This window comes from Echinops telfairi, unplaced genomic scaffold (assembly GCF_000313985.2).
Source record: "Echinops telfairi isolate 266 unplaced genomic scaffold, ASM31398v2 ScPeMD7_1;HRSCAF=3_0, whole genome shotgun sequence".
In the NCBI taxonomy this organism is placed as follows: Eukaryota; Metazoa; Chordata; class Mammalia; order Afrosoricida; family Tenrecidae; genus Echinops; species Echinops telfairi.
Genome location: NW_022103896.1, coordinates 15,063,300 through 15,090,356, shown reverse-complemented (window position 1 = coordinate 15,090,356; position 27,057 = coordinate 15,063,300). Strand labels below are relative to the sequence as shown.

Genomic DNA, 27,057 nt, shown 5'->3' with positions numbered 1-27,057 from the left:
TTGTGTCGGGAAGGTGAGCATCATAGAATGCCAATTTACTAGAAGAAAGTATTCTTGTGTTGAGGGAGTACTTGAGTGGAGGCCCAAGAAAAGACAGCAATTTAAAGATGTAGAAGAGATGAAGAAAAAAATGAGGGAGGTGCTGTCAACTACCCAAACAGATGAGTTTGAAAGATGTTTTTGTAAGAATGGAATTGCAGATTTGACACATGTATTAAGTGTAATGGAGAGTATTTTGAAGGTGATAGGTTGTTTTGTGAAAAAAAAAATTTAAATAGCTTTAAAAAAATTCAGTTTTTCTTTGGGTACCTCCTCATATGTTTCATGAAGTATATGATAATGATGAAAATTAGGAATGTGGAGCCAGAAAGAGCCAGTTGTAGCTACTGCAAAGGCCTATAGCTGGTGGGTGATGCAATCTCATGGGGATTTTCTTTCGTTCATGATTGTGTTATAACTGACTGACAAGGCAATTGTGTCCTTTTGTTATATTATTAAAACTATAACAGCTAACAAAATGAAAATAAAGGTAAACAAGAAGTGTTTGGGGATATTTATTATCAAAAATGATGAAAACATTGGACATTAAGAGCTTTCATGTAACCTCAGCCCAAGCATTGTTATACACACAATCAAAACCACACCAGTTGTTACAGCAAGCCCCTGGTGATACCTAGGGTTTTCAATGGCTAGTTTTTTGGAAAGTAGGTCACCAGACCTTCTAAGGCAACTCTAGTTGGATTCAAACCGTCAACTTTTATTAGCAGCCAAGCAAGTTATCTATTTGCACCAACCAAAGATTTCATGTGTTATAAAGTGTTACCAAACTTGTCACAACAATATTATCTGAGGATATTTATACAATATTCATTGCCACAGACAACTAAGAGTTTGATTAATATTTGATAATTATATTTAGGGGGGTTACTATTAAAACCAGAATTCAGATGCAAGGCAGTAGCTGTTGCAAAATCATCAGTTTTGTGATCTCTGGCAAGTTACTTAACCATTTGGAAGCTCAAATTTTCTCATCTGTAAAGATGAGCTAACATCTAATAGGAATGATGACAGGTTAAATACATATTTGCAAAGCATCTAGCACAGGGATTAAAACATAAGTGGCACCAATAAATGGTAGTTGATGATTGTGATTATTATTGAGGCCAGGTGATGTAATTCATAAATATCTAAAAAAGGAGTAACAATACAAATGTCAAGCTTATCCTACTTGTGGATTCTTTATGGCCTTCTTCAGGAATTCTAAAGCATAAAGTACTATAAAAGCCTTGTTTTTCCAAGAATGCCTTTAGTATAGCTTGGGCTTTCTCCTTTAGTTTCTGCATTTCTTACTCATATGCTATAATAGTTGATGTTGACCAGTTCTTTTGATTCAATGATTCCTTATTCCTTCCCTCTTCTTTTGATGCTTCCTGCACCATTCAATATTTTGCCCATAGAATTTTTTAGTTTTTCAACTTGAGGCTTAAACTTTGTCTTCAATTCTTGAACTTTGCCTGTTCTTCCTTTTTGATTTTCTAACTGTGGGTCTTTATGCACATCTCATTGTAATGATTTACTTTGTGTTCTTGTTTTTGGGTCCTCGTTTATTTTCCTTTTTGGGTGGGTGGGGAGGGGGTCCCCTGCAAGGCCCCTTCCCATCTGGAGAGGGACCAGGTGTCATAATGCACGTAGGGACTGGAGCCTCTACAAGTACTGAGGGGGCTACATGGGATTGACAGCAGCTACAGGAAAGGGGGCTCCTACCACAGATCCATGCCGTATCTGCATCTGCCCCTTGGTCTTGTTCTTGTTGGATGGGGGTGGGGGTTGGGATTGGGACCTGTAAGGACTCAGGGACAGGACAGCAGCAAGAGGCAAGGGGCCATAGACAGAGGGCCTTCCTGACAGCCAGGCAAGTTATACATTCAAGTTTGAAGTGAACCCTGTGGTGGGGGGCTGTGGGTAAACCCGGGGTTTGGCCCGCTCCTGCCCCTGCAGATCCAAGCAGGCCGCCCCTCACTCACCGCAGGATACTGTGTTCTCCAGCTGTCTCCTGAAATTTTCTGTTGATCTTTTTTTAAATTTCATTTTTCACTTTAGCTACTGTATGTTCAAGAGCAAGTTTCAGATTTTCTTCTGACACCCACTTTGGTCTTTTCTGTCTTTTTAATGACTGCATTCGTCACATATGATGTTTTTAATATCAACCCGAACCTTTATCTGGTCTATACCTATTAGCATTCAAAGTATGAAGTCTGTTCTTGAGATGGTCTTTAAATTCAGGTGAGATAGATTCAGTGCTGGATTGTTGCTCATTCAGACTTGCTTTCATTTTTCTTCAGCTTCAACCTGGACTTAAATATAAGCAGTTGATGGCCTGTTCCACATACTTCCCCGGCCTTATTTTAGCTGCTGATAGGGAGCATCTCCATTGTCTGGTCTCACAGATGTAGTCAATTTGGTTTCAGTGTATTCTGGTGAGGTCCATGTATATAGTTTATGCCACTGAAAAAAAGTATTTGCATTGAGGAAGTAATTTTGCTTGCAAAAAATCTATATCAATCTCCAGCGTAGTTTCCATCACCAAAGCCCTGTCTTCCAACTTCTGTTGCAATCTTCCAGTTTCCAACTTTTACACTCTAGTAGATCATAATTATCAATGCGTTTTGGTTGCAAGTTTGCTCAATTTTAGTCTAAAGTTGGTAAAGTTTTCAGTTTCTTCATCGCTAGCTTTAGTGGTTGGTGTGCACATTTGAATAACAGCTGTATTAATTGGACTTCCTGGTAGGCATAGTTAGTTATTACCCCATCATAAACAATATTGTGTTATTGATACATCAAGGACAAGGTCAGCAAGTAATAATTATTCCATGATACTCCCATTGTCATCTCCCAGAGTCAGTTGCTCAAGCCTCCTATCATTTTAGCAATATGGGAACTCACAGACAGCAATAGGCGTGTCATTAATGATTTATCTTCAGGAAAATGATTTCTCATACATTGAACTGATTTCCTTTTTGGAACTTAAAAAAAATTGTTATATGTTTCAAATAGTCTAATTTGTTGACACTAAGAATCAAAAATCTTATAGTTTTATAGCAGAGGGATTTTAAAGCAGTTATTAGTAATTAAGAGTATTGGGGAACCAGAGGTTTCACCATTTACAAGCTGTGATTTAACCAAGCCATTTAATCTTTAGGTTTCATTTTCTCATTTTAAAATTCAATGTTGTTTTTTTTGTTGTTGTTTTAAGGTTAAATGGTGTATGTGGAAGTGTTTTAGTAAATTCTTTTTTTAAAATCCATTAAAACATAGAATGGGCTGAAACTGATCAGGTAGATGCCATACTTTCACTTCTAAGGCAGCACTGGAAAGGATTTTAGACCTCAAGAGGGAATTGTCCCTTCTGGAAGTTGAAGGAGCACTAATGGAGCTGTGGTTTAGGCATTGAGCTGCTAAGTGCAGGGTCAGTATACTGTTCAAAGCCACCAACTAGTCCATGGAAGGCTGTCTGCTCCCTTAACGTTTTAGCCTCAGAAATCATGTAGAGGGTCACTATGAGTTGGAATCCAGTCCATGATGGTCCCCTGGTGTAACGGGCTATACATTGAGCTGCTAACTAACTGCAAGGCCAGCAGTTCAAACCCCTAGTCACCCCTCAGAACAAGGTTGTCTGCTCTCCTAAAGATTTAAAGTATCTGAAACTCAAAGGGACAGTTCTAATCTGCCCTAAGGGCTGCTATGAGTCAGAATAGACTTGATGGCAGTTTTGAGAGGCTGAGTGACTTGACTGTTCTGCCCAGGCACAAAGCTGGTTAGTGACAGCTAGAATCTAAGTCCTCCTACATCCCTGTCACCTGACCATAACTCTCCTGTCGTTATGGTCAAGAAAGTATGAATAAACCGAGTGTTTTGTGATTGATGAGGGTGAAAGGAGGCTTGTTGGAAGAATTCCCAGTTCAGTTTTGCTGTAAAAGCAGGATTTGTACCAGAATCATGGAGTTTAGGGAAGGCAAGTCCACTGGTCAAACAGAGAGGTAAAGTACTGAAAACCCACTGTCATAGAATCAGTTCCTACTGGGAGACCCTCTGGGCAGAGTAGAACAGTTCCATAGGGCTTCAGACTATCCATCTGTACCAGAGCAGGCAGCAGCCTCATCTTTCTCCTGGGTTTGAACCACTGACCTTCTGGTTATCACTGTCTTAGGCATCAAATATTTGTGGGATAGAAGATTTTGTGATTTAGGTGCTAGGGGACTTCCTCGTTTTATAAGAGTCAGTCTCTCACTCTGGGGCTTCTGCATAATCGTCCCCCTGGAATGCTTGTCCCATAATCGTCTAGGACACAATTTCGGTATCTCTCCAGGGGCCTGGCTGGCTTCCCCAGGCCCTGCAGGCCCCTGTTGCCAAGGTGCCTAGCCCACTCCCCTGGGGCACCTAGGATACACCTCTATTTACTTCTTTCTGCCGCTACCCCTCCCACTCCTCTCTCCATTGTCTTATCCTGAGCAGTGCCAGCGCCCTGGTTTGAGTGAAGGAAAGGTCACGCCGGACCCACTGTCTCCTCTCCTGGCAGGCAGGTTCTTTCTGGTTGGTTTGGTTATGCCTCGCAAGTTCTTTCTTACGATTTCTACCCACCCCAAGCCCAGAACCGGAAGTCTGGGTCGGGGACCCGCAGGCAGGCAGTAAATGCCGTCGGGGCAAAAGGCGACCATTAGCCCACAGGCGGCCACCGGGGGCTCCTCTGCAGGAGTTCCATCGACCCTCCGGGAGGGCCCAGGGCGGCCGGCTGGGGCAGTGACCCAGAGGCGCGGTCCCAGCCCCCTCCAGAACCACCCCGAGCTTTCCTCCCACTCCCACCCCCACCAAAAGGGGGCCGCCCGTTCCCCAACACCCACGCCCCCACCCCACACACCACGCAACATCGCCCTAGCGCCTCCGCGGGCGTCACCGCGCGGGCTCCGCCGCCTGCGATTGGCTGATCGCAGCATAGCGCCATCTCGGCCTACCGTGCGGTGCGCGTCCTCATTGGCTGGAAGTGGCAGCGGCGGGCGGGGTCGCGTCCCGGAGCCCCGCCCCCTGGTACCTCGCCTGGGAGGAGGACGCCGGGGCGCTGAGGCGCGCGGGGTCGCGGGGCGGTTACTCTGGTTACTGTGGAAGCCCCGCCCGCGAGGGATGCTGGTGAGGAGGCTGCCGGGAGCCGCCGCCGCCGCCGCGCACTGAGGGAAGCTCACCTGAGCCCGCCGTTCGCCAGCGCGCCAGCCGCGTCGCCGACGGGAAGGTTCGGGGCTTGGGGAGTCTGGGGAGTCTCCGCAGCGGGGAAAGACGCGAGACAGTAGCTGGGCTTCGTGGAGGCGGAGCCTGGACTCTGAGGTCATCTTTTGTCTGAGAGGGAAGGTGGAGGTGGCCGGGCATTGTCGCCGTCCGGGTCTCCGGAAGGCCACCTGCCGCTGGTGATTGAGGAGGAGGATCTGACCGCACGCGGCGGCCCCCCGGAAAAGGGAAGGATGGGTCCCCAGAAGGAGGCGAGGGCCTGATCGGGAGCCAGGGGTTGCACGCCGGGGTCCGCGCCCAGCCCACTGCCCTGGCCCAGGCCCGGCCCTACTGCCGGCCGATGCTCAGTCACCCCGAGCCTGCTGTCGCCTGTGCCAGGGTTCCCAAGCGTGGCCGCTGCTCCACACGCTCTCCTCGCCCGCCCTTTAGGAGAGCACCTGGGAGGAAGTGGAGCCGCGCCCCAGTGACCGGTGCCACCAGGGACGTCGGCAGCCATGTGGACCTTTCTGGGCATTGCCACCTTCACCTATTTCTACAAGAAGTGCGGGGACTTCATCACCTTGGCCAACAAGGAGCTCCTGCTGTGTGGGCTGCTCTTCCTGTCCCTGGGACTGGTGCTCTCCTACCGGTGTCGCTACCGCCCCGGGGGCCTCCCCGGGCGACAGCAGAGCCTGGCCCCGTTCACAGCCCTGGCCAACGTTCTGTCCGCCTTGCCTTTCGTCGGCGTCTTTTGGGCCAGACCGCCCCCAGGATCCGAAAAGAAAGAGCAAGTGGACACGAGGAGGGTAGGTTGGAGTCAGGGTGGGCAGAAGGCCGCGCTCTTCGTTGAAAACGAGGCTTTCAGACGCTGGGGAGTTGAGTTCCACTGGTGGGCATTTGGTAGGCTAGAGTTTGGAAGGCTGTGCTCTTGAAGGAAGCCGACTGACAGGCCTGTCTCCTACTTTTAGCCACTGGTGGGTTGGGTTTCAATGGCTTAGCACCCAGCGCTTTAACCACTGTGCCACCAGGGCTCCTAAATTAGGATTGGGGCCCTCCCTGGAACTGGAAGTTTTCTTCCCGTGTGCGTTAAAAAGGCAAGAGGAAGTGTGAGTGTAGGGACTTTGTTAACTGTTCTCCTTCAGCTGGATCTATTTTCTTTTAAGAAAGACGCGCTTTTGGCTTGGCACTTCCTTGGTCACTGCCTTAACATTCTTGGGAGTGGCTGGGGATATTTGTTTCTTTGGTAAGAGTGGTTGGTTTCTGAAAGGTGACGCGAAACGTTAGGAGCCCATTTTGAAGGAGGACAATATCCCTTTCTGTGTGGAAAAACAGGCCCCGGCCATTTCCATTTAAATCCTTGGGCTAGGATTGGATCTGAACCTGGAAGGAAGCCAGCTACAGGTGGGTTCACTGCTGCCGTGATAGACAAGGCAAAGGATAAGAGCCAACTGGCAAGCTGAGGCTCAGTAGGATCTTGAACAAATGTACAGAGACAGTCCTAACTCAAAGGCCTAGCAGAGGAGGACAATGGTCAAAGATGTTAGGAGAAAGGTTTCAGAGGCTCCTTCAGTTAGGACTTGTTTGCCAGGGGAGTTTGGACATTTTTCAAGGAGCACGGGAGCCTTTTTTTTTTTTAAACATGTGGGAGTAACAATATTTGATTTTCACTTCATTGAAAAGAACATTCTAGAAACTGTAGAGAATGGGCTATATAGTGTGGGCATGGCAGCCTGAGAGATCTGGCAAGAGTGCGGTATTAGGCCACGTCTGGGATGAAGGTGGTTTGTGGTTAGGTCAGAGCGGTCCATGAAGTAATTTGCCCTTTGAGTTCTGGAAATACCCCGAGGTGTTGGTAAACTTTATTTTATTTTTTATGGTAAACTTTATTTCTGTAAGAATTAATGGCCTTTTCTTAAGTGAGCACCATTCTAAGCTTGTAGGGAATTAAATTGCTTAATGTTTGCAAAATGCTTGGTCCATAACTAGATTGAAATACAAAGGGGCTTTAGAAAGTCTGTGGTAAAATGGAATTAAAAGATAGTAGGTTTTTTCCCCCCTCAAATTTTTTGAATCCCCTTTATAGTAGCCGTTGTCATCAGTCTCAAGGCCGTTTTCTCTGGAGCTTTGCAGAGTCCAGAATGAGCTTAGTGGTGTAGTAGATGTACACTTGATGAAGGGGATGGAAACAAAAGTCGTCTTTAATTCTCAATTTGAGAATGGTAGTTGTCTGCGCTCACACTCCTCAGGGTCACCAATCTTTGGAAGATGGCTGGAAGGCCAGCAGTGCTATCATGCTGTGCCGACACACTTGGGGTAGGAGAATGGAGGCACCAGCAGGCTATATTTGTCCCACTTGTGGATGCCTCAGGCTTTTTTGCTTATTTCCTAACTGGGAGTTGTCAGGCTGGGATCTGTTGTATACTAAGCTCCCATGAATGCTGTTTCTACTGACCAGGCTCTGAGAGACTGAAGCCTTCTAAGAGTTCTCCTCCCAGAAGTAAGTGTGTGTACAGGGAAAACTTAGAAAAATTTATTGGAATTGGTTAAGATGACCAAGGGGACTTGTCTTGATCCCAGATCAGAACAGTACTATAAATAAAGTTTGTTAGGGTCATACTGTTGGGGAGAATCAACAGTTGCCTTCTTCCCTTAGTAAGTGACAGAAAGGTGTTTCTCTGAGATATTCTAAAAAATGGAATGGACAAGGTCTCAATCCACTATTAAGGTCAAAGAAGACAGGGTGAATAATGTTGGTTGCTATCATATGGAATCTGTTAGAGCAACCCCAGGTTGCTTAAAATCATAAGAGAATTAAAGTTCTAAAGGGCATTGTAATCTCTTTTATACTTGAGTTCTTTTTTTAAAACCCCATCAAATGACGTTTATCTTAATCATTAGGGTTCCCTACAATTGGTTATCTGAAATATTTTCACATTTGGGGGATTCACCCAAAGGATAAATATAAGATTGAGTTGTTCATTAAGAAGGAGAGGGACCAAACCAACAGACGTTACTATTCTGATGGGTGAAAATCTCAGAAGAGGACTTTTTTCACTTTGTGGTCTTTATGATCCTAGTTAGAAGTTTTTGCGTTCAGCCCAAGCAGTGATGAGATTTAATATTTAACCTTGTTTCAAAATGTAAGGACTTACAGTTTTATCAGACTGTTGGAAGACAAAGATGGTGGGGAAAGGGATAAATCAAATATATCATTAAATGTTAAAGAACAGATACTTTGATACCTAAGGGCCATTATGAGGTCTTTTACTCTTTTGGAATTTTTGTTGAATGATCCTTAATTGATAAAACATTAGCCAGGGTTTGAAAATCTTCGTAAGTGTAAAGTGATTTTAGATGAAGGTAGATTGTTGAAATGAAACTTTTAGAGCAGTGGTTCTCAACCTGTGGGTTGCAACCCCTTTGGGGGGGGTCGAACAACCCTTTCACAGGAGTCACCCAATTCATAACAGTAGCAAAATTACAGTTAAGTAGCAACGAAAATAATTTTATGGTTGTGGGGGGTGGTCACCACAACATGAGGAACCGTATTAAAGGGTCGAGGCATTAGGTTGAGAATCATTGCTTTAGCGAGAGAAAACGAAGGTGAATCGTAGAAATCTTTCGCGTTCAAGCTTTTAACAGGAAATCAAAGCAGAAGTTTTAAGTGATTGGCATCTGGTGGTGCTCAGTATATGAAGCATTGAACAATTGCTTTTCCCTCTAAGATACCTTTTCTAGACTTACATTTGGCCTGGTGTGGATTTCCAAATATCTGTAGCACAGCATTTTCAAAATGCTTAGGAAAGAAATCTATCATTTGTTTTCTTGAGATTATTTTCCTTTTAAATTTAAACAATAATTTTCTTTCATTGCCATGTAGATGGTATCTTGATTCAAAAGCTAAAAGGTCAGTTGGTTGGTAATACTTAAATTTTAGCTTCTTTCCAAGGTGCAGAAGCCCATAAGTGTGTAAAAATGTAGGAAAGAGTAATTTTTTTCTTCTCTTTTCAAACAGCGTGAAAAAGGAGTGAATGTTTCAGAAACAACGATAGGAGGTACAGTAGTAACTTCTCAAAATGACCCAGAAGTTATCATTGTGGGATCTGGTGTACTTGGCTCTACGTTGGCGTCGGTGCTTTCCAGAGATGGAAGAAAGGTGACAGTCATTGAGAGAGATTTAAAAGAGCCTGACAGGATAGTTGGAGAATTTCTGCAGCCAGGTGGCTTTCATGTCCTTAAAGACCTGGGTCTTGAAGGTAGGTTCATGTTCCGAAGAGTGAGTTGGTGTAAGCAAACATTTTAAGACTCTTTTAGTACTAGTAAAAAAGATAATCTTTTTTTTTCATTCACAAAATTTTACTATGTTCTACCAGTTACAAATGAGTTGCCCAGTTGTCCAAAATAACCAATGAATTTTCATGAACATAAGAGCAAAAGATAAAACAAAACCCCATTTTTAATTGTGTAAGGAGATGTGAAGTATACTTAATGAGGTATAACAAAGTGACAAAAAAATGGTAGTGATCAAAATAAAGGAGGACCTGGACAGTTCTTTGAGTGAGGGCATGGAATGTGGTGACGCGTGAAAACTGTCATTTGAAGAGTGTCCATTCTGTCCTATTCTTAGAATAAGTATTGTCACCTGGAACTTCCATGTAGGCAATGCTCATCCATTCAACCAATGGCTTTCAAGCAGCAGCTATGCATTTAGTAAATACTTATTCACCTTTCAATTTGTAGAATGATGTCTAAGTACACCCATACTGGAGAATAGATTGAAGATTGGGCCAATGGGATAGCAAGATTGGATGCAAGATGTCTAAGCAGGCTCATTTCCAAACGAGAGAGGATAGTGGTTTGGGCTAGCATGGTACCAAGGCATATAAAAAAGAAGTGGGCAGTCATGAATGGCTTGGTTTACTGACAGGTTGGATATGAGAGATGAAGGAGAGGGTAGTATCAAAGACAATTTTTAGGTTTTTAGCTGGGGCAGTTGATTGATGATGGTACTGTTTGCTGTTAAGAAGATCAAGGGGAAAAAATTAACCAAAAAAAAAAGAAAAAGAAAAAAAGGAAGAAGAAGACCAAGAGAGAAACAGGTGTGGGAGGAAATTTGGGGGGAATATGTTGAGACATGAAAGTAGAGATAATCTAATTTGAATTTATGAATCTAGAGCTCAGAGAAGTAGAATTTGCTGGCTGAAGTTAGACATTTAGGATATGTCAGCATATTTGTAGTATTTGCAAACTGGCAATGAATGAGACCAACCAAGGAGAGCGTGTAGGGAGAATAAACAAGCCACAGGAAACTGATATACAAAGGTTGGATAGAAGAAGAAAAGCCTGCAAGAGACTCAGAAGGAACTGAAAGAATGGCAGAAGAAAATGTTTGGTTTTACTGACTCTAAGATAGGACATTGTTTTAGTAGGGGGAACTATTTATGTTCTAAGGAGAGGGCAGGACAGCTGTGTTAGGAATTTGCTAATGAAGGATCAGGTAAGATGAGTATAGAGGAATGGCCATTGGATGGGCAGTTTGGAGGTTGTTGGTGGCGTAGATTAAGGTGTTTCAGTGGAGTTGTTTAGGCAAAACAATGGAGATAAATATGCTGAGATTAGTAGAAAACATGAGTAGGGCAGGGAGAGGGAGGGGATATATGAGGACAGAGAGGTTTAGAGCTCAGCTATATGGTGATGAAGATAATACAGTAGCAAGGGAGATACTGGATGCACGAGAAGAGTTTAGTAAAGATAGGACATTTATTCTTTCATTTAATACATGTACTAGTTATTGAACAAATGGTAAGTACTATTCTAGATGCCGAGGCTACCATAGGGAACAAAACACACGCACAAAATCCAGCATGGGCATGTATTCTGTGTGTGGTGGAGGGTATTAGAGCACATGTTCCAGTGTATGTGATAGACAATGTTAAGGAAATAAAATATATATTAGCTAGTGATCTATCTTTCTATTATCTATCTATCTTAGATATCTGCTAGTGATAAGTTTTATAGAAAAATCAGAAAGCGGGGGTTGGGAGATGAGGAGTGTAAATTTAAATAGAGTGGTTGGGGATGGCCTCATTGAGAAAATGTTGTTTGAGTAAAGAAGTGAATGTGGTGAGGGAGCAAGCCCTGGAGATACCTGGGGTGTGTGTGTGCAATTCCTGGTAGAGGGAGCATCTGGCGAGAAAGCCCTGTTGGAGGAGCGAGCTGACTTTGGTGAAAGAATGAGAAAATGGGGTTGACTGAGATGAAGAGCAGGTCAAATGGCTAATGGAAGACTGGGTCCCAGAGGACGTAGGGGCCTGTAAGAATTAGCTTCTACGCCCAGGGAACTCACTAGGCAGGTTTAAGAAGACATGTATTTTGCAAGTAGGATCGGAAAGTATTCTGTAATGGTGTGGAAAAGAGAATAAATAATAAGGTGGCGGGGTCAGAAAGTATTAGAGGAGGATGACGAGCCTGGCGCCTGTGACTGCAGGAGAGGATGGGAAGTGGTGAGATTCTGGAAAAACCAGTACAACTTGCTGAGGGTTCAGATGGTTAGGCGAGAGAGCAAGAGAGAAGGCACAGCATTGAAATAAGATTAGCAAACATAATCAAGAAGTCCAAACCGATCCCTAAGGTACGCAAATGTACTGAGAGCAGGAAGGTGAGTGGGACCAATTAGGAAGAGGAAATGAGAGGGATGACAGGGTCCTGGATAGCAAGTGAAGAATGTGCTTTACAAAGGAGTGATTGTTCAGCAAGGTCCTGCGCTTCAGAGAGGCTGAGTAAGATTAACCGCCAAGTCAACAATGTAAACATAAGTGGATAATGGCTTACTACACATACTCATGCTTTGAAAATGTCCATAGAGACAGAACCTGTTTCCTCAATAGGAGATTGTTGCTTAACTGTTTTCCTATTGCATTTTCTTGCACAAGGTAATGTGGTACACAAGCTTGGATGTGGCACACTTATCATGTCTGATAAGAGCTATTACAGATTCGCAAAGACTACTGTTGTTCTCTAGAGCATTAAGATTTCAGAATTAGTTGTCCAATTTTGCAAACTGTATTACAACTTTATGAAGGCAGGGATTTTTCTTTTTTAATTCCTCTGTCTTCTTTGATGTGAAATATAATTCTATGCATATAAGGAAAATTAATTGTTTTGAACCAAATTGATTTACAGATACCGTGGGAGATCTGGATGCCCAGATTGTAAATGGCTACATAGTTCATGATCATGAAAGCAGGTCAGAGGTTCAGATCCCCTACCCTCTGTCAGAAAACAATCAAGTGCTGAGTGGAAGAGCTTTCCATCATGGACGATTCATCTCGAGTCTCCGCAAAAGAGCTATGGCAGAACCCAAGTAAGAGAGACCACAACTCCAGCTGTAGAACGTGAATGAATTTACACGAATGAATTTATTGCGGTTTCACAAATTTCCCTATGTTTTAAGTATGGACTTAGAAGTTTGGCAATACATCAAAACTATATGTCAGAACACAGTATTAGATCTTTGTTGCCTTTGAGAATAGTATTTAGAGAATTTTTCTTTTGACTACAGAGATTTGTGGTGGAATTTAGAGAATACAGTTGTTTTAACTGAGTAATAGTTAGTGTGAACTACTTTTGAGTTACGGTTTGTGTGGTAAGGATACCTTCAACTCACAGTCAAGATAAATTCGAGACAATTCTTGGTCCATTCCTACTAAGAATCTAGCCTGACAGGACTGGCAGCTGCTTTTGATTATTAACTTATATTTGCCTCTTGTCTTTAAATACTCTGAGAAAATTGTAAGTCTGAGAACCCTCACATGTCTGAAATAGTCTTGAGTGTTTGCAAAGCAAGTGAAGACGTAATTCGCCGTAGGGCTGACAGGGCTTGATATCCATGGACACAGGATACTCTCATTACAGAAAAACTGCAAAGACACCCAGATAGAAAGAAGACCCTAAAACTATGCGATGAATCTTCTGAGTAGGTTGAACTATTCTTCTAAATAAATTTTCACCACCCACCTCCTTTTGTGTATGAATGTGCAAATGTTCTCTCCACATGTTATTTTTCCAACATTCAGATAAAAATCAAGTTTATATTTAACAAGACTTTTCTTGGTCATTCTATTAGTAATATGTACTTGCTGTTGATAGGTTAGGAAATAAAACCACACATAATGCTAAATTCTATGAAGGATTTTTTTTTTTTCACTCCTGGTCATTCCAAACTTTTGTCTTTGCACATGCTGTGTTCGCACATATTTTCATAGCACTTCCCGCTATGGATTAGCTGCAGTTTATTGGAATACAGTTTGTTAGACATTACCCTGCTTTAACTGAATAAGACACTGCTTCATTGGACATCCCAGTTGTCAGAGTTGTTGTTCTCTGTAAGTAGCGCGGTTGGAGAACGGCCTCTCATGCTGACGGAAGCAGATGGGGTTCTTTAGTACTGTATGGCACTCACAAGTGTTTATAACCTCTTAGCAAGTTCATGTGCATTTTAAACCTTTTTGGTAATAAGAATTCTCCAACATGGTGGTTTCTGAGGTAAGAGAGGTGTTGTGTTTGTTGAGTGGCGACTGCCTACTAGAATAAGCTGGCAACAGTGCTGCTATCATTCTTAGGCAGAATAAGTTATTTCTAAGATGCTGAAAAGAAAATGTCCTTTTCCTCTGAACTCTGGCCAAAGTGCAGTCTTCTTTTGTTTTGAAACTTGCCAATTTTCTAGACATAAGTGATTGTTTTAGGTTTAAAAATGTATTTTTATCATTAGTAGTGAGGTTGTGCATTTTACCAAATGTCTTGTGGATGTTTGTATTTTTTCTTTTGTGACAATCCTTGGTCCAGTTTTAATAAGTGGATTTTAATTGAAATGACACAGGAAAATATCAATAGAATTATATTTCAAACGTTAACACAGGATGCTTCAGTTTGTGGATGTCAGTAATATTTGCAAAAGTGCATATGCTATAAGGCTAAACTAAATAAGGCTTAGGGGGCTGGGTCAGATTTAATTTAAATTATTCAAATGTGCCACAGTAGAGACTTGTTTTGTCCTTTAGTGCAAAGTTTATTGAAGGCGTTGTGCTCCATTTACTGGAGGAAGATGATGCTGTGACGGGAGTTCAGTACCGGGATAAAGAAACTGGAGACATCAAGGTCAGCTTCAGCAACTGTCTCTTCCTAAGAGATTTTTGTTCTTCTTCCCCTCCCCCAAAAGTTATCTCCTTATTTTCTCATTTATTAAATTGTCTGATGAACTTGTAGATCATAGCACATTGCTCTAGGCCCTAGAGTCTAGGGCGTCTTACCAGGCTGTGCAAATGCATTTTTAAACCAATACCCTGTAGTAACAGTGCTGTAAACTATAGCCAGAGTCCTTCTCTTTGGGGGAGGAGAAGATGTTGGGGGCAGATGGTGATGATCATCACACAGCATTGTGATGGAATGTGTGAGGAATGTGAGTGGATTGTTCAGCGGATCATGGTCTAAAGGGCAACTTTTATGCTGTCTATTTCACTGTACCACATTTTTTTAAAGTACCAGGAAAAAATGGGAGGGGGTAATATCTATCATGTAAACCCAAACCAAACCCCGTGTCATTGAGTTGATGCCGACTCAAGAGTAGAACTGCACCCTAGCATTTCCGAGACTGTAGATCCTTTTTTAAAAAGATTATTAACTGGGATTTAATACATACATCATTCCATAGTTCAGTCACATCAAGTAGAATTGTACTGTTGCTACCACCATCAGTTTCCCGCAGACTGTAGATAACCTCATCTTTCTCCAACATACCTTGATTACACAGCTTAAAATGTACACGCATAGAGAAGCAGAGGGGACTTGCAAGGGAGAAAAAGGAAGGATTCAACATGAAATAACATTAGGATAAAACAAGCAGTTATTTAATTCAGAAAGAAAAAAGGTAGGAGAATCTTGAAAAAATTGCAAACTAAAATATTTCCCAGTACCAGCACATGTTAATCTGACCAAAAAAGAAAAATGGCCAAGGACTACTATGTTGGTTCTTGGCTGTTTCCTATTGTACTCTTTAAAAAAATAAATCATTTTATTGGAGGCTCTTACAGCTCTTATAACAATCCATACATCAATTGTATCAAGCACATTTGTACATTTATTGCCATCATCATTTTCAAAACACTTTCTTTCTACTTGAGCTCTTGGTATCAGCTCCTCTTTTTCCCTCCCTCACTACGTATTTTAATTAAGAGATTTCTTTGCTCATAGTATAGTAATGCAAATGTAAACATCCAGGTGGACAGAAACTTGTACTACATGACATTAGAAAATAATATAATAAGCGAATCTGGCTAGTGTTGGTGATTTCAGCCATCTAAGGTCCAGGATTGCCAAAATCTAAATTGGGCCTTGTGTACCTTCATCTCACTTTATTAATATCTTGTAGTTATTCCTTCAGCAACTTCAGCTCCACATCACAACTTCTTGGGATACCTTCCATTTAAGTTTGTCTATGCACTTTGAAAGTGCAATCTTATCGCGGCACTCTTCACCTTATACTGAGAATTCTCTCTCTGTCATAGGAACTCCATGCACCACTGACTGTTGTTGCTGATGGGCTTTTCTCCAAGTTCAGGAAAACCCTGATCTCCAATAAAGTTTCTGTTTCATCTCATTTTGTTGGCTTGCTTATGAAGGTACAGTTGCAGTGAGATTGTAGAAAAACGAAAGCAATGTGGCATTTGAAAATTATTAAAATGCTTAATGTTTTTCTGTGTTTTTCCAGAACGCACCACAGTTTAAAGCAAATCATGCTGAACTTGTTCTAACGAATCCGAGTCCAGTTCTCATCTATCAGATTTCCTCCAATGAAACTCGAGTACTTGTTGACATTCGAGGAGAAATACCAAGGAATTTAAGAGAATACATGACTGAAAAAATTTACCCACAAATACCTGGTAAGAAAGAGGATTTCACTCTCCTTGTAATCTACCTATGGTCCCAAAGCAAATCTCTCTGAAGGCTTTCTGGGGCCAGTTCCTGAAGTGGTACATAAAATAGGCCCCAGATAAGGGAGGCAGCAGGTAAAAAATGCATCCAGCTGCCCAGGTACCCTGGATCTGACCTAGAGCAACAAATTCAAAAAACAAAGTCCAGTTAGAAGAAGTTTCAATGTTTTTGTCTTTAAAATTATTAAGTTTCAGAATAATTATTATTGGCCTGTTATGTGTTAAAGGTAGCCTGGACAACTAGCTAAGGCCTCTGAAATCTTGAAATATCTTTTCTACTTAGCTATTTCTGTGCTTAGTTTTTGAATAATAATAATAATAATAAAGTGGGTTTTAACCCACTTCCATCGAATCCCTTTTATACATACTAACTGTAGGGCTAAGTAGAACTGCCTCCCTTGGGGTTTCTGAGGTTGAAAGCCTCATTTTTCTTCCAAGGAGCAGCTGGTGGATTCAAACGGCCAACCTTAGAGAAGATGTGGGTGCTTTTCTTCAGTTCATTGTTTCTGAATTTGTGTCCTTTGGCCTATATGTTTATTGTGTTCGTTCCATCAGCTGTTATGTCTGTTAACATCGTGTTTTCTTAGATTGCCTAACCATTAATATGAATAGGTTGTATAAAATGTAGTGGCCAATTCTTGTTTTACCTCAAAATGTGTATTTAACAACCATAATACATACATAGTAGGTGTATGTACTTGATAAACATAGTGGGGTAATTTGAAATTGAAATGTTAAAACTGTTTCTTTGGCTGGGGTTGGGTTTATTGCAGATCATTTGAAAGAACCGTTCCTAGAGGCCATACTGAATTCTCAAATTCGGGCCATGCCAGCAAGCTTCCTTCCTTCATCACCCGTCAGCAAACGAGGTATCAATTTATTGGACTGATTTTATAAAGAAGCATCCAAATGACATATGAGTCTCACTCTAATAATGGGATGATGGCTTGCTTGTGGGTAATGATAAAGGCCTGAATTAGAGTTAAGGTACTAGAAGTGGAAGGAAGGGTGTGGATTTGGGCAATAGATGTAGAACCATGACATTTGCTCAATTGGCTAATATAGTAAGGGATGGTGAGGTGATATTTCTCTACTGACCAGGCTTCTGGCTTAGGTGACTAGTGTTTGCATAGTTTTGCCAGCCATTCCCTGATACAGGAGTGTAAGTTTAGGGAAGTGTTGGAGAGGTAATGCACCCCTCTTTGGACAGATGGAGTAGGTGTTGGTAGGATTTGAGTGGAGATTTGTGGACTCCATTGACTGCATATCTGGAGCTCAGAAGAGAGGTCAGGTGGGAGCTGCTGATAAATTCAGGTTCCTGAGCCTAGCAATTATTACCATCTGCTACACACACACACACACACACACACACACACACACACACAGTAAACGATAAACAGTTCACAATTACAGTGCAAAGCAAACGTAGCACGTGCTAAACTGATAAAAATAAAAGCCTCCTTCTGCTTTTTGTTTTTTTTTAATGAAGACACCAAAGTAATCCAGAAAAATGTGAATTAACATTTAGAAGCTGCCACTTTTAAATTAATGTGTATTGGTTGTAATGACACGATCTATAAAGATATGTATAACATTACAGGGGAAAAAACTACTCTTCATCTTATCTCCTTCACACTATGATTAGGGTTGCCTATGTCTTAGGCGGATGAAAGCAAGCTTCTGTTTGGAAGTCACTAAGTCTTGGAGCAAGAAGAGGTCAGAGTGGATTAGGAATCCTAGAGACAGAGGGTGCAGCTTGAGCCAAATGGTGCTTCCTATTTCTCCAATTTTGCTGCAATAGGATTAAAGTTCACAGAGGATTAAATAAAAAGTTTTTCTCCAAAATAGTTATCTAACCATTGTGATACTATCTGCCTCTTGTCTTTTGCCTTGAATTTCCACATGGCTGGGTGTAATCTTCCTTGGGCCTATTCTTTCCCTTCAAAGTATGGAGACTTATCTCTGTATTCAGCTGGCACTGGGTATTGCTATGAAGCTGGAAGATCCCTAGGTTGTTTTTTACCCCATTGTTGAAATCCTGCTTTTTATTCAGATGCCTGTAGCACCTTTACCATCTTGCCTGAATCATTTTGAAAGAGGCCTTTGTAATGTATTGACATGGCTCGATTAAGCATTAGACTTGCATGTGAAGTTCAGGAGGGCAAAGATCAGCCTTTTGTTCTCGCTGTGTCCTCAGCATGTGGTGACTATCTGGCGCCTGATAAATGTTATTTCAGTCACTTTGGGAAATTTTGGCTCAACATATTTCAGTCATAATTTTCCCCCTTGTATTTCTATTATTTTTATTTTAGTATATATCAATATATTTTATAAACAGTAGGGCCCCCCTCCCAAAAAAAAAAACAAAGATGCTTTCGGGTGTCTTAACTTCAATTCTCTCTTTGTAGGGGTTCTTCTTTTGGGAGATGCATATAATATGAGGCACCCTCTTACTGGTGGAGGAATGACTGTTGTTTTTAACGATATAAAACTGTGGAGTCAACTGCTCAAGGGTATCCCCGACCTTTATGACGATGCAGCTCTTCTCCAGGTAAGATAGTAACTTGCCAGTGAAGAAAACCGCCTCAAGTTGTTTCCTCCTGGGCTGAGAGGAATGGGATTTTAATGGAGGGATCTGAACTTGGGAGCTTGAAGCATAGTCGTGGTGCTTCCATGGTCCTGTTTGGCCTTAGAGAACCTGAATGAGAACCTGTGCATCTTAGAGCAGCCACATTTCTGTTGTAGGATGCTGCTTTCAAGGGCCACCTTGCTCACTCTCGTTGCACATTTTGCATCAGAGTCACGTGACCCACTGCTCTGGAGCTGTTGGTTTTTGTAAAGGATATGCATGAAAATATAAATATTTACAGTGTTACTTGTAGAAAGCCCTCCAGATAAGGATTGGCTTGAAGGGATTATCCACATCAGAACTGTCCCCCACCCCCTATTATACATGATCCTTTTTTCTTTTTTAGGCCAAGAAATCATTCTATTGGGCAAGAAAAAAGACTCACTCCTTTGTTGTGAATGTTCTTGCTCAGGCTCTTTATGAATTATTTTCTGCCACAGATGGTAAGTGTAAATACTTTGGATAAATACTGCTAAATTTCAGATTTTTCACATAGCAAGGGATCTTAAGACTAGAGATCCTGCCCAAGTTTGCTGACTCCCAAGTTAGCAGACCTTTTTAACTACAGTGTTGAACGAGATTTTGAGCGTCTCGTCACATATTCACCACGTTGTCTGGAAAGCCTGTTGTCTTCCCTTTGAGAACATTTGCAGTAAGACTGCAATAATGTGGGATGCACACATGGTTTTTCATTCCTCTGGACCACACCAGATCATGCATACCACACACAGGATTATGAGGGAGGGTCTTCTGCACAATCATTTGGACACAAGTACTGTTTTCATCAGCTGATGGAGCCCTTAAAGCAAGTGGAGTTTCTGCTCCCTGGGAAAGGTCCAGTCTACTCAGCAGGAGGTTTCGGAGGTGTCCCTTTTGGAGGGAGGTGTGATAGTAAACAGGACTTCACAGCAAGTGTTAGCGACAGAGACAAGGGTAGCTGTGCCTGCTCTTCGCACAGCAGCTCACAGAGCAGTGTGTTGTAGGCTAATGAAACTGTTTGCAAGAATAATAGAATTCAGATCCCATTACTTGTGTGCATTTGTTACCAGCCCTTTTATGTAACCTCACCAAGGCCCCAGTGGCTCAGGCTTATCATTTGCTTAAAGCTGGTGCGCAGCCTTAGTCCCTTCTGCTGCCTTTGTTAGCGCCCCCTCCTGCTGAAAGAAAAATACCTCATTGGAACTGACTTGTTGATCTCGTGGATTGCCATGAAAGGTAAAATGACTGGTTGAGCAAGTAACAAGAAAAACTAAGCTTTGTGTTCTTCTATGCCTACCAAGAGCTCTTACAAGTGAAATGCAAAGCTGACAACCATTATATTGAAACATGTATATTCATATTTATACTGCTATTTAGAATTTAAAAGAAAGCTTTCCTGGGTTGAAATTCCAGGGCTGGGTTCTTTAAAAAAAAAAAAAAAGTATAAGATTTGATATTTGTTACAATTTCATGATTTTCCCCCCAGACATACCATTCATTACTGCCCTAACTTAAATGTGTGGCTATTCCGGTTGAGAGTAATTTTTACATTTTATTTTAGATTCTCTGCATCAACTCAGAAAAGCCTGTTTCCTTTATTTCAAACTTGGTGGAGAGTGTGTGGCCGGTCCCGTTGGGCTACTTTCTGTGTAAGTTGTTTGGATGGCATGGCGATGACTGTTCAGGTTTTCTTAGGACAGATCAGTGGGATTGGCTGTCTATCTCACTTCCTCCAACACATGCTTATTTTATTGTTCATTAGCATCATTCCCCAGGTATCCCTTAGAAACAAACATACACCTCATTACTATCAAGTCGATTTGGACTCATGTGACTGCATAGGCTAGAACAGAACTGCCCCTGTGAATAAGGCAACTTCCAGTTGTGTGCTTTCCTGCTGGAAACGGCGTGGACTGCTTTGTGGGAGGGAGCCATGGACAACTGAGAATTTGTATTAAAGTCAACTTGAATAAAGTGCAGGGACTCAGTAGTCGTTCTGATGGTACAGACATAGGTGTAGCTATTTCTCTAACAACCTCCTAAATGAACTTGCTATTTTCCCCTCATTTATGAGAAACCGGAATGTAGTGTTAACTTTTGAGAACCCTAGACACTGCCCAGATGAGCCCTGGTGGCATTGTGGGCTACCAGTTGGGCTGCTAACCACAAGGTCAATGGTCAGAAACATCAGCTGCTCTGTGGGAGAGAGCTGACTTCAAACCCCTGTAAAAAATTAATAGCTCTTGGAAATGTGCAGGGGCAGTTCTGCCTTGTCCAATAGGGTGGCTATGAGTCGGGATCAGTGCGACGCCCACAGGCCACAAGCCGTCAAGTGCTTCCAAGATCTCAAAATTAGTGGAAGAAACCAGCTCAAACTCCCAGATTGGTGTCGACTACAGTAAGAGGCCGACTCGCTGACTGCTCTGAAAGGAGAGAGGCCTAACTCATGTCTGGTTAAAAAGATAGAGAAAAAATAAATTAAAAGGTCTCCGCTTCAAGCTTGCTGGGCAGACAGACACCATCTTATAAAGTCCCTGCTCCAGCTAGAGTTTGTGTTAGCACTACAGTTGACACTTAACTGGTAACTGATATCAAAATTCCAAAACACCAAACCAGTTGCCCTCACGTTGCTTCTGCTCCTGCAGACACTCCATGGGCTGAGCAGTACTGGCCCCCGCCTTTCCCACAGCTGCTATTGGAAGTGGAAGGCCAACCCTTTCTGATGCAGCACTGGGTGAACAGGAGCCTCCAGCACCTAATGGCGAGCATGCTAACAGTTTCCATCATCTGGGCACTTCCTGCTGTTTATATTAGAGCAGGGTCCGCAAACTTTTTAAACCGGGGGCCAGCTCACTGTCCTTCAGACCCATTGGAGGGCTGGACTATACTTTAAAAAAAACCTGAATAAATTCCTATCCACACTGCACATATCTTATTTTGAAGTGAAAAAACAAACGGGGCAAAAACACCCGGCGGGTTGGATAAATGTCCTCGGTGGGCTGCATGTGGCTGTAGTTTGAGGACGCCTGTATTAGATAATTCAAAACTGGTACCTCTTCATGAGCACGTTTTAACTTGTTCTTTTTTCCCACAGCTTGTCTCCGAATCCTCTAGTTCTTATCGGACACTTCTTTGCCGTCGCTGCCTATGCCATGTATTTTTGCTTTAAATCAGAACCCTGGATCACAAAACCCCGGGCCTTTTTGAGTGGTGGTGCTGTTTTGTACAAAGCGTGTTCTGTGATACTTCCTTTGATTTACTCCGAAATGAAATACTTGGTTCACTGAGCTGAAAGGAGAGCCGTCTGTGAATGAGTACCTGGAACTGGCCGGGTCCTGAGCAGGTGTGGAAGCAGCGCTTCTGCACTACTTTGAAAGCGTCAATTCTTGGATACCATGATTAGGGCTAATTTGTTTTTCAAGTTACTTGTATATACATGTGTAAATATATCCTTTAATTTGCAACTTAAATGAAGGGTCAGACAAGTTAGATATTTCAAAGAAATGATTGTCACCATAAATGAGTGTTACTGCAGAGGAATGCGGTTTTTCTTTTGCATTCACCATATGGAATAAGGCATTGTGGGACATGAAAATAAAATGCATAGTGACCTCAGATGTACTTTGTGTTTCCTGCTGTGGATTACTATTATTTTCAAACATCGCTTCCGAGAATGGTGAAGAAAACCCCAAAACTTTTCTCTCGCTCAGCCAATTTGATGTCCAAATTGCCACAGATCAGCTCCTTTTACAGAATCATTTTCAGGTACAAGTGATGTAGGATTTTAGAAGCAATAAAAGTTTTTTGGCTAAATTGTTAGAAAAAAACATCAGCTTAGGGTTAGCAATATAGTTTGGGGAACTGGGGCAGGGTTCAGGGGCTACAGTCTGCTGGGGAAGGATGGGAGAAAGGAAGGTGCAGATAAAGTGAGGGAGTCCTACAGAAGGGGTGCTGGAAATGCCCCGGGCATCTGCGATTGGTAAAGAAGGTGTGCCTCAGCCTCCAAGAACTATCCACTGCACATGGCCCACCAGTGAGATCAGCACATGGGCCTGCCAGCATGGTGTGGTGTAGCCCCTGCGCCCCCAGATTCATCTCGACTTGGAAGCAACCCTTTTTATAGGGTAAGTATGTAGTATTTGGAACATAAGCAGAAAGCAGCAGGACAATTTTGGGTACCGGCAGTACTATTTTGCTAAAAATTTGAAGTTACACAAATAGTTCTTTTGAACATAAAACTAGATGGATTTATGCATATCAATTATATTCAGCATTTATAAGAGGCAGTACAAAACTCTGTTCTGCGTCTACAGGATATAAATTGCATATGATTTAAACAGAATGAATAATCTTAACTAGCGCTGTGAGATGATGCGTCAACTCAGGATGGTACTGTCTCCCGCAAGAGGGGAAGCAGCCAGGGTACTTGAGCAGTTGAGTTTCTTTCCATCTGCATGTTCATTTTCGTGCTGGTGGAAAGACTTACGAACAACCCCTTTCTTGAAGCAGCGGCAGAAACATGACGTCACAGTACTGTTCTGAATTCATCAAAGATGAAATTAGGCACGTGTGCTTCAGCGACCTACAGACGTGAACGAGAGTTCCTGTATTCAGCTGTATAATCCAAAACAAATGGAAACATTTCCACAAGTTTCTATTTACGAGCCCTCAAAATAAAAACTACTTTGGGAGCGTGGTGAAAATCACTTATTTTCGGAAGCACCTATCACAGTGATGATGAGAAGGGCATCTCAGCGGGACATCCCTCCTTCCGAGTCCCAGGTCACTGCTACTGTCTTTTTACAGAGAGGTTGGTCATTGGTGATGGAGTGACATTTCTTAATATGGCTCTTTTTCCCAAGTTGCCTTTCCAGCTCCCACCAAGTGATGGGGTAGGACTATGCAAATAGGCATGTGCAACTAAGAGGACAGGCTAGCCATCTTGGACGCAGAGAGAGCCCAGGACCATCAGACGAGTGTTCCAGATCTCTGAAGTGGTAGAGGCCAAGTCCAGAGGCACCAGCAGCTGTGGCATGGAGGGAGACTCTGGGATGGTGAGACAGTGAGAGGCGGGCTTCCTGGTCCATGGAGGCAGAGGCCAAGGAACCACATAGCCAAGAGGCTGAGGGCCTGAGAGACGTGGGTGCTGGCTGAGGAGAGGGGTTGCTGTGGGCCAATGACCCTATCCTTACTGTTTACTGACCCTGACTTGTGGTAACCTGTTAACTTCCCTCTAAACCCTCATCTGTGTGGCCAATGCAATGAATTCCTGAACCCAGAATGGAAGCAGAGTGCCCCAGGAGGAACTGTCTGACTCTTGCCTGCTGGCAATAGGGAAACCGGAGGATCTTAGATATTACACTGCCCACCCTCATGTCATTTTCTGCCTCATCCATTGTTCGTCATGCTCACTTACCCTCCTGGGAAGTTTCGTGTATCGAACATAGTCCTCCAGGAACAGAAGGGCGCCTACCACATCAGCAGGCATCTCAGGTATCTTCTGGCTGTAAAAGAATAAACAGTCTGGATCAGGTAACTGCTCTGTACAGAATACCTCCTCAGTTTGGGGTGGGGTGGGGGCGGGGACACTAAATCACTGACCACCTTAGAAAGTCCAAGAAGAGACACACTTGATTTAGACCAAGCCATGTTTGTGTCCCTGGTTCCCATTAGAGTAGCAACTCCTTGCATGACTTATACTCTTTCTATCTGCAGCGTCTTGTGCGATTGGTCCGATAAGTCCAGCATCTGATCCTTCTCCCTATGGGACCCTCCTACCCATGCACCATTCAGCCCACAACCCTGGCTCTGCTCCTGAACTAAACTCTCCTAAACCAAAGTGACTGCTGTCAAATTGATCTTGGCTCAGAGCGGCCTGATTGGACAGAGTTGAACGGCTCCCTGTGCTGCTGAGACTTTAGGGGAGCAGAGAGAAACAACACATAAAATTAACAACAAAAAATCCCACTGCCATTGAGTCCATGTGGACTCAGAATCCCTATAGAGTTTCCAAGGCTTTTGTAAATCTTTATGAAAGCAGACAGCTTCATCTTCCTCTCGAACGAGAAGCAGCTGGTAGGTTTGAACTACCAACGTTGTGGAGAGTAGTCCAATGCTTACTCAGCAACGCCACCTGGGCTTCCTGATCCCACAGAGCAGCTGAACTGCATGCGGAAGTTGTGGTTACCAGCCCAGCACTGAACCCACGATGACGTCTCTGTGGAATCTGCATGTTTCATCATCTCAGAAGCTTTTAGGTATTATATACTTTCCACTTTATGTTCAAATTGCCATTTCCAAAGTTAGCAAAGACTTTCATGGTGCTCTGTCATTTTCCTGATGGGTTTTTGTTTTGAACAGGTTTATGAGCTATCAGACAGCATAGCCATACTTTGGACATGTTGTCAGGAGGGACCAGTCCCTGGAGAAGGCCATCAGGCTTGGAACAGTGGAATGGCAGTGGAAAAGAGGAAGGCCCTCCGTGAGATGGGTGAACACGGTGGCTGCATCAGTGTTTTGTTCTGTTGTGCACAGCGTCATTGTAGGTCAGAGGCCACTCGATGGCATTTAACAACAAGAGACTCCCGAAGTCCCCACTGCTCTGTCTTTCAATGTGCCACTCAAACTCCAAAACCAAACTTACTGCCATCACGTCAATTGTGACTCACAGCAACCCTGTAGGGTGGGTAGAACTGGCCCTGTGGGTTTCCCAGACTGCAAATCTTCATGGGAGTAGAAAGCCTCATCATTTTCCTGAGGAGCATCTGGTAGATTTGAACTGCTGACCTTACAGTTAACAGCTCAACAGATAACCCTTTATACCTCAAGGCACCAAACCTACCCACTGCCATCGATTTGAACCTTACTCGGATGGGCTTTTTAGGCCACAGGAGAACTGCCCTGCAGGGTTTCTAAGGCTGTACTCTCCGGACGCAGAATGCCACGACTTTTGCTCTTGGAGCGGGTGGTAAGTTTGAACTGCCAACCTTTTGGTGAGCTTTGGTGAGCCATAGTGCTTCCAAGGCTCCTCTCCTTCAGGAACAAGGAGCTACTAACTTGCAATGGGAAGAATCATGAATTCTCCCCTTCTCCGGGCACTTTCATTTCCCATCAAGCCAGCATTGCTTCAAAGAGGGTATTTCTTTAACCAATTCATAAGCTGCAGTCAGAGTTCAGGAGGCGAGAGAAACGCTAACAACCACAAAAGGAGGTCCCTGCAAGGAGTCAGCATCAGCATGGGTGAAGGGTCACAGGCTGGAATCTTTCTGTGCTAGTTCTGCCTCGCTACACCAGGCACTCAGGCACGGGCCAGGTTTTCACACAAGCCCATTCCCTCATCCCTCGGGCGGGCTCCCTGCACAGACAGGACTGGACAGCCTTCCTCCTGGGGCTACTCATCTTGGGCACAGTGGGGCGGGCCACTGCACATCCTTCAAGGTGACTCAGGCTGGGCCTTCGATGGCACTTTGTGAGGAGCTGCCCCCCGACTGGTTTGATGGAGAAGAGTACCCAGCCTCTTCCCCCCAAAGGAGGTAGAGTAAGAGGGTTTGGTGCATGGGGTCCAGGAGGCTGCAGCACAGAAGAGCGCCTGTCCCTGGCCAGACGGCGTACCTTGTGCACTGCTCCACGGTGGAGCGGACGAACTGGCCGAGCAGCGCCAGGAACTGTTCCGTGTACCGGGAATGAAACTGCTTTAGCAGAGTGAGCAGGCCCAGGACTAGCGGTGGCCAGTCGACAGGGTCTGCAGGCTTGCGACAGACCATTCCTGTGGGGGGTGGGGGTGGGGTGGACAAAATTCAACACCAAGTAAAGAAGTGCTCGCCAAACCCCAAAGCAACCCCATTGCTACAGAGCTGCTTCTCCTTGTAGACACCCTGTCACACCGAATGGACCTGCTTTACAGGGTGTTCAAGGCTGTCCATCTTGATGGGACCAGACAGCCTCATCTTCCTCCAATAAAGCCGTCGGTGGGATTGACCCACTGGGGCTCCTTATATTGCTGGTCGGAGGATATAATAGTACAAGCACTTTGGTGCGGCGGTAAGATCTGGCAGTTTCTTATCAAGTGAAACTGGTCTGAGAGGCCACCAGGTCTCTCATTCTGGGTGTGTGTGACGTCTTGGTTGATATAGAATCTGCTGCCTATGCGTTGTCATGAAGGGACATCAATTTCAGAGGCACAAAGACCTATAGTTTAGCAACATACCT

General features: G+C 43.4%; 3 protein-coding genes across 3 annotated transcripts in view; 2 read left to right on the top strand and 1 right to left on the bottom strand.

The window, feature by feature from the left end:
* ZNF572 (zinc finger protein 572) overlaps positions 1 to 4,982 on the top strand; it is a 13,349-nt gene extending 8,367 nt beyond the window's left edge. The window contains 1 exon segment of the mRNA XM_004697655.4: positions 4,751 to 4,982. Within this exon segment, the coding sequence (XP_004697712.4) occupies positions 4,751 to 4,982 (232 nt within the window).
* A 214-nt stretch (positions 4,983 to 5,196) lies between these two features.
* SQLE (squalene epoxidase) lies at positions 5,197 to 22,464 on the top strand. The gene is made up of 12 exons (XM_004697396.2): positions 5,197 to 5,281; positions 5,704 to 6,059; positions 9,269 to 9,509; positions 12,436 to 12,616; positions 14,313 to 14,409; positions 15,816 to 15,929; positions 16,019 to 16,190; positions 17,015 to 17,110; positions 18,650 to 18,792; positions 19,217 to 19,313; positions 20,411 to 20,498; positions 21,944 to 22,464. The coding sequence occupies exons 2-12, from the start codon at positions 5,769 to 5,771 to the stop codon at positions 22,134 to 22,136; spliced, it is 1,713 nt and encodes a 570-aa protein (XP_004697453.1). The 5' UTR covers positions 5,197 to 5,281; positions 5,704 to 5,768; the 3' UTR covers positions 22,137 to 22,464.
* Positions 22,283 to 27,057, bottom strand: part of WASHC5 (WASH complex subunit 5) — a 52,968-nt gene continuing 48,193 nt past the window's right edge. The window contains exons 26-28 of the mRNA XM_013006559.3: positions 26,461 to 26,614; positions 24,266 to 24,353; positions 22,283 to 23,431 (exon numbers count right to left, since the gene is read on the bottom strand). Coding sequence (XP_012862013.1) covers positions 23,375 to 23,431; positions 24,266 to 24,353; positions 26,461 to 26,614 — 299 coding nt within the window. The 3' untranslated portion in view covers positions 22,283 to 23,374. The remainder of the gene's footprint in view (positions 23,432 to 24,265; positions 24,354 to 26,460; positions 26,615 to 27,057) is intronic.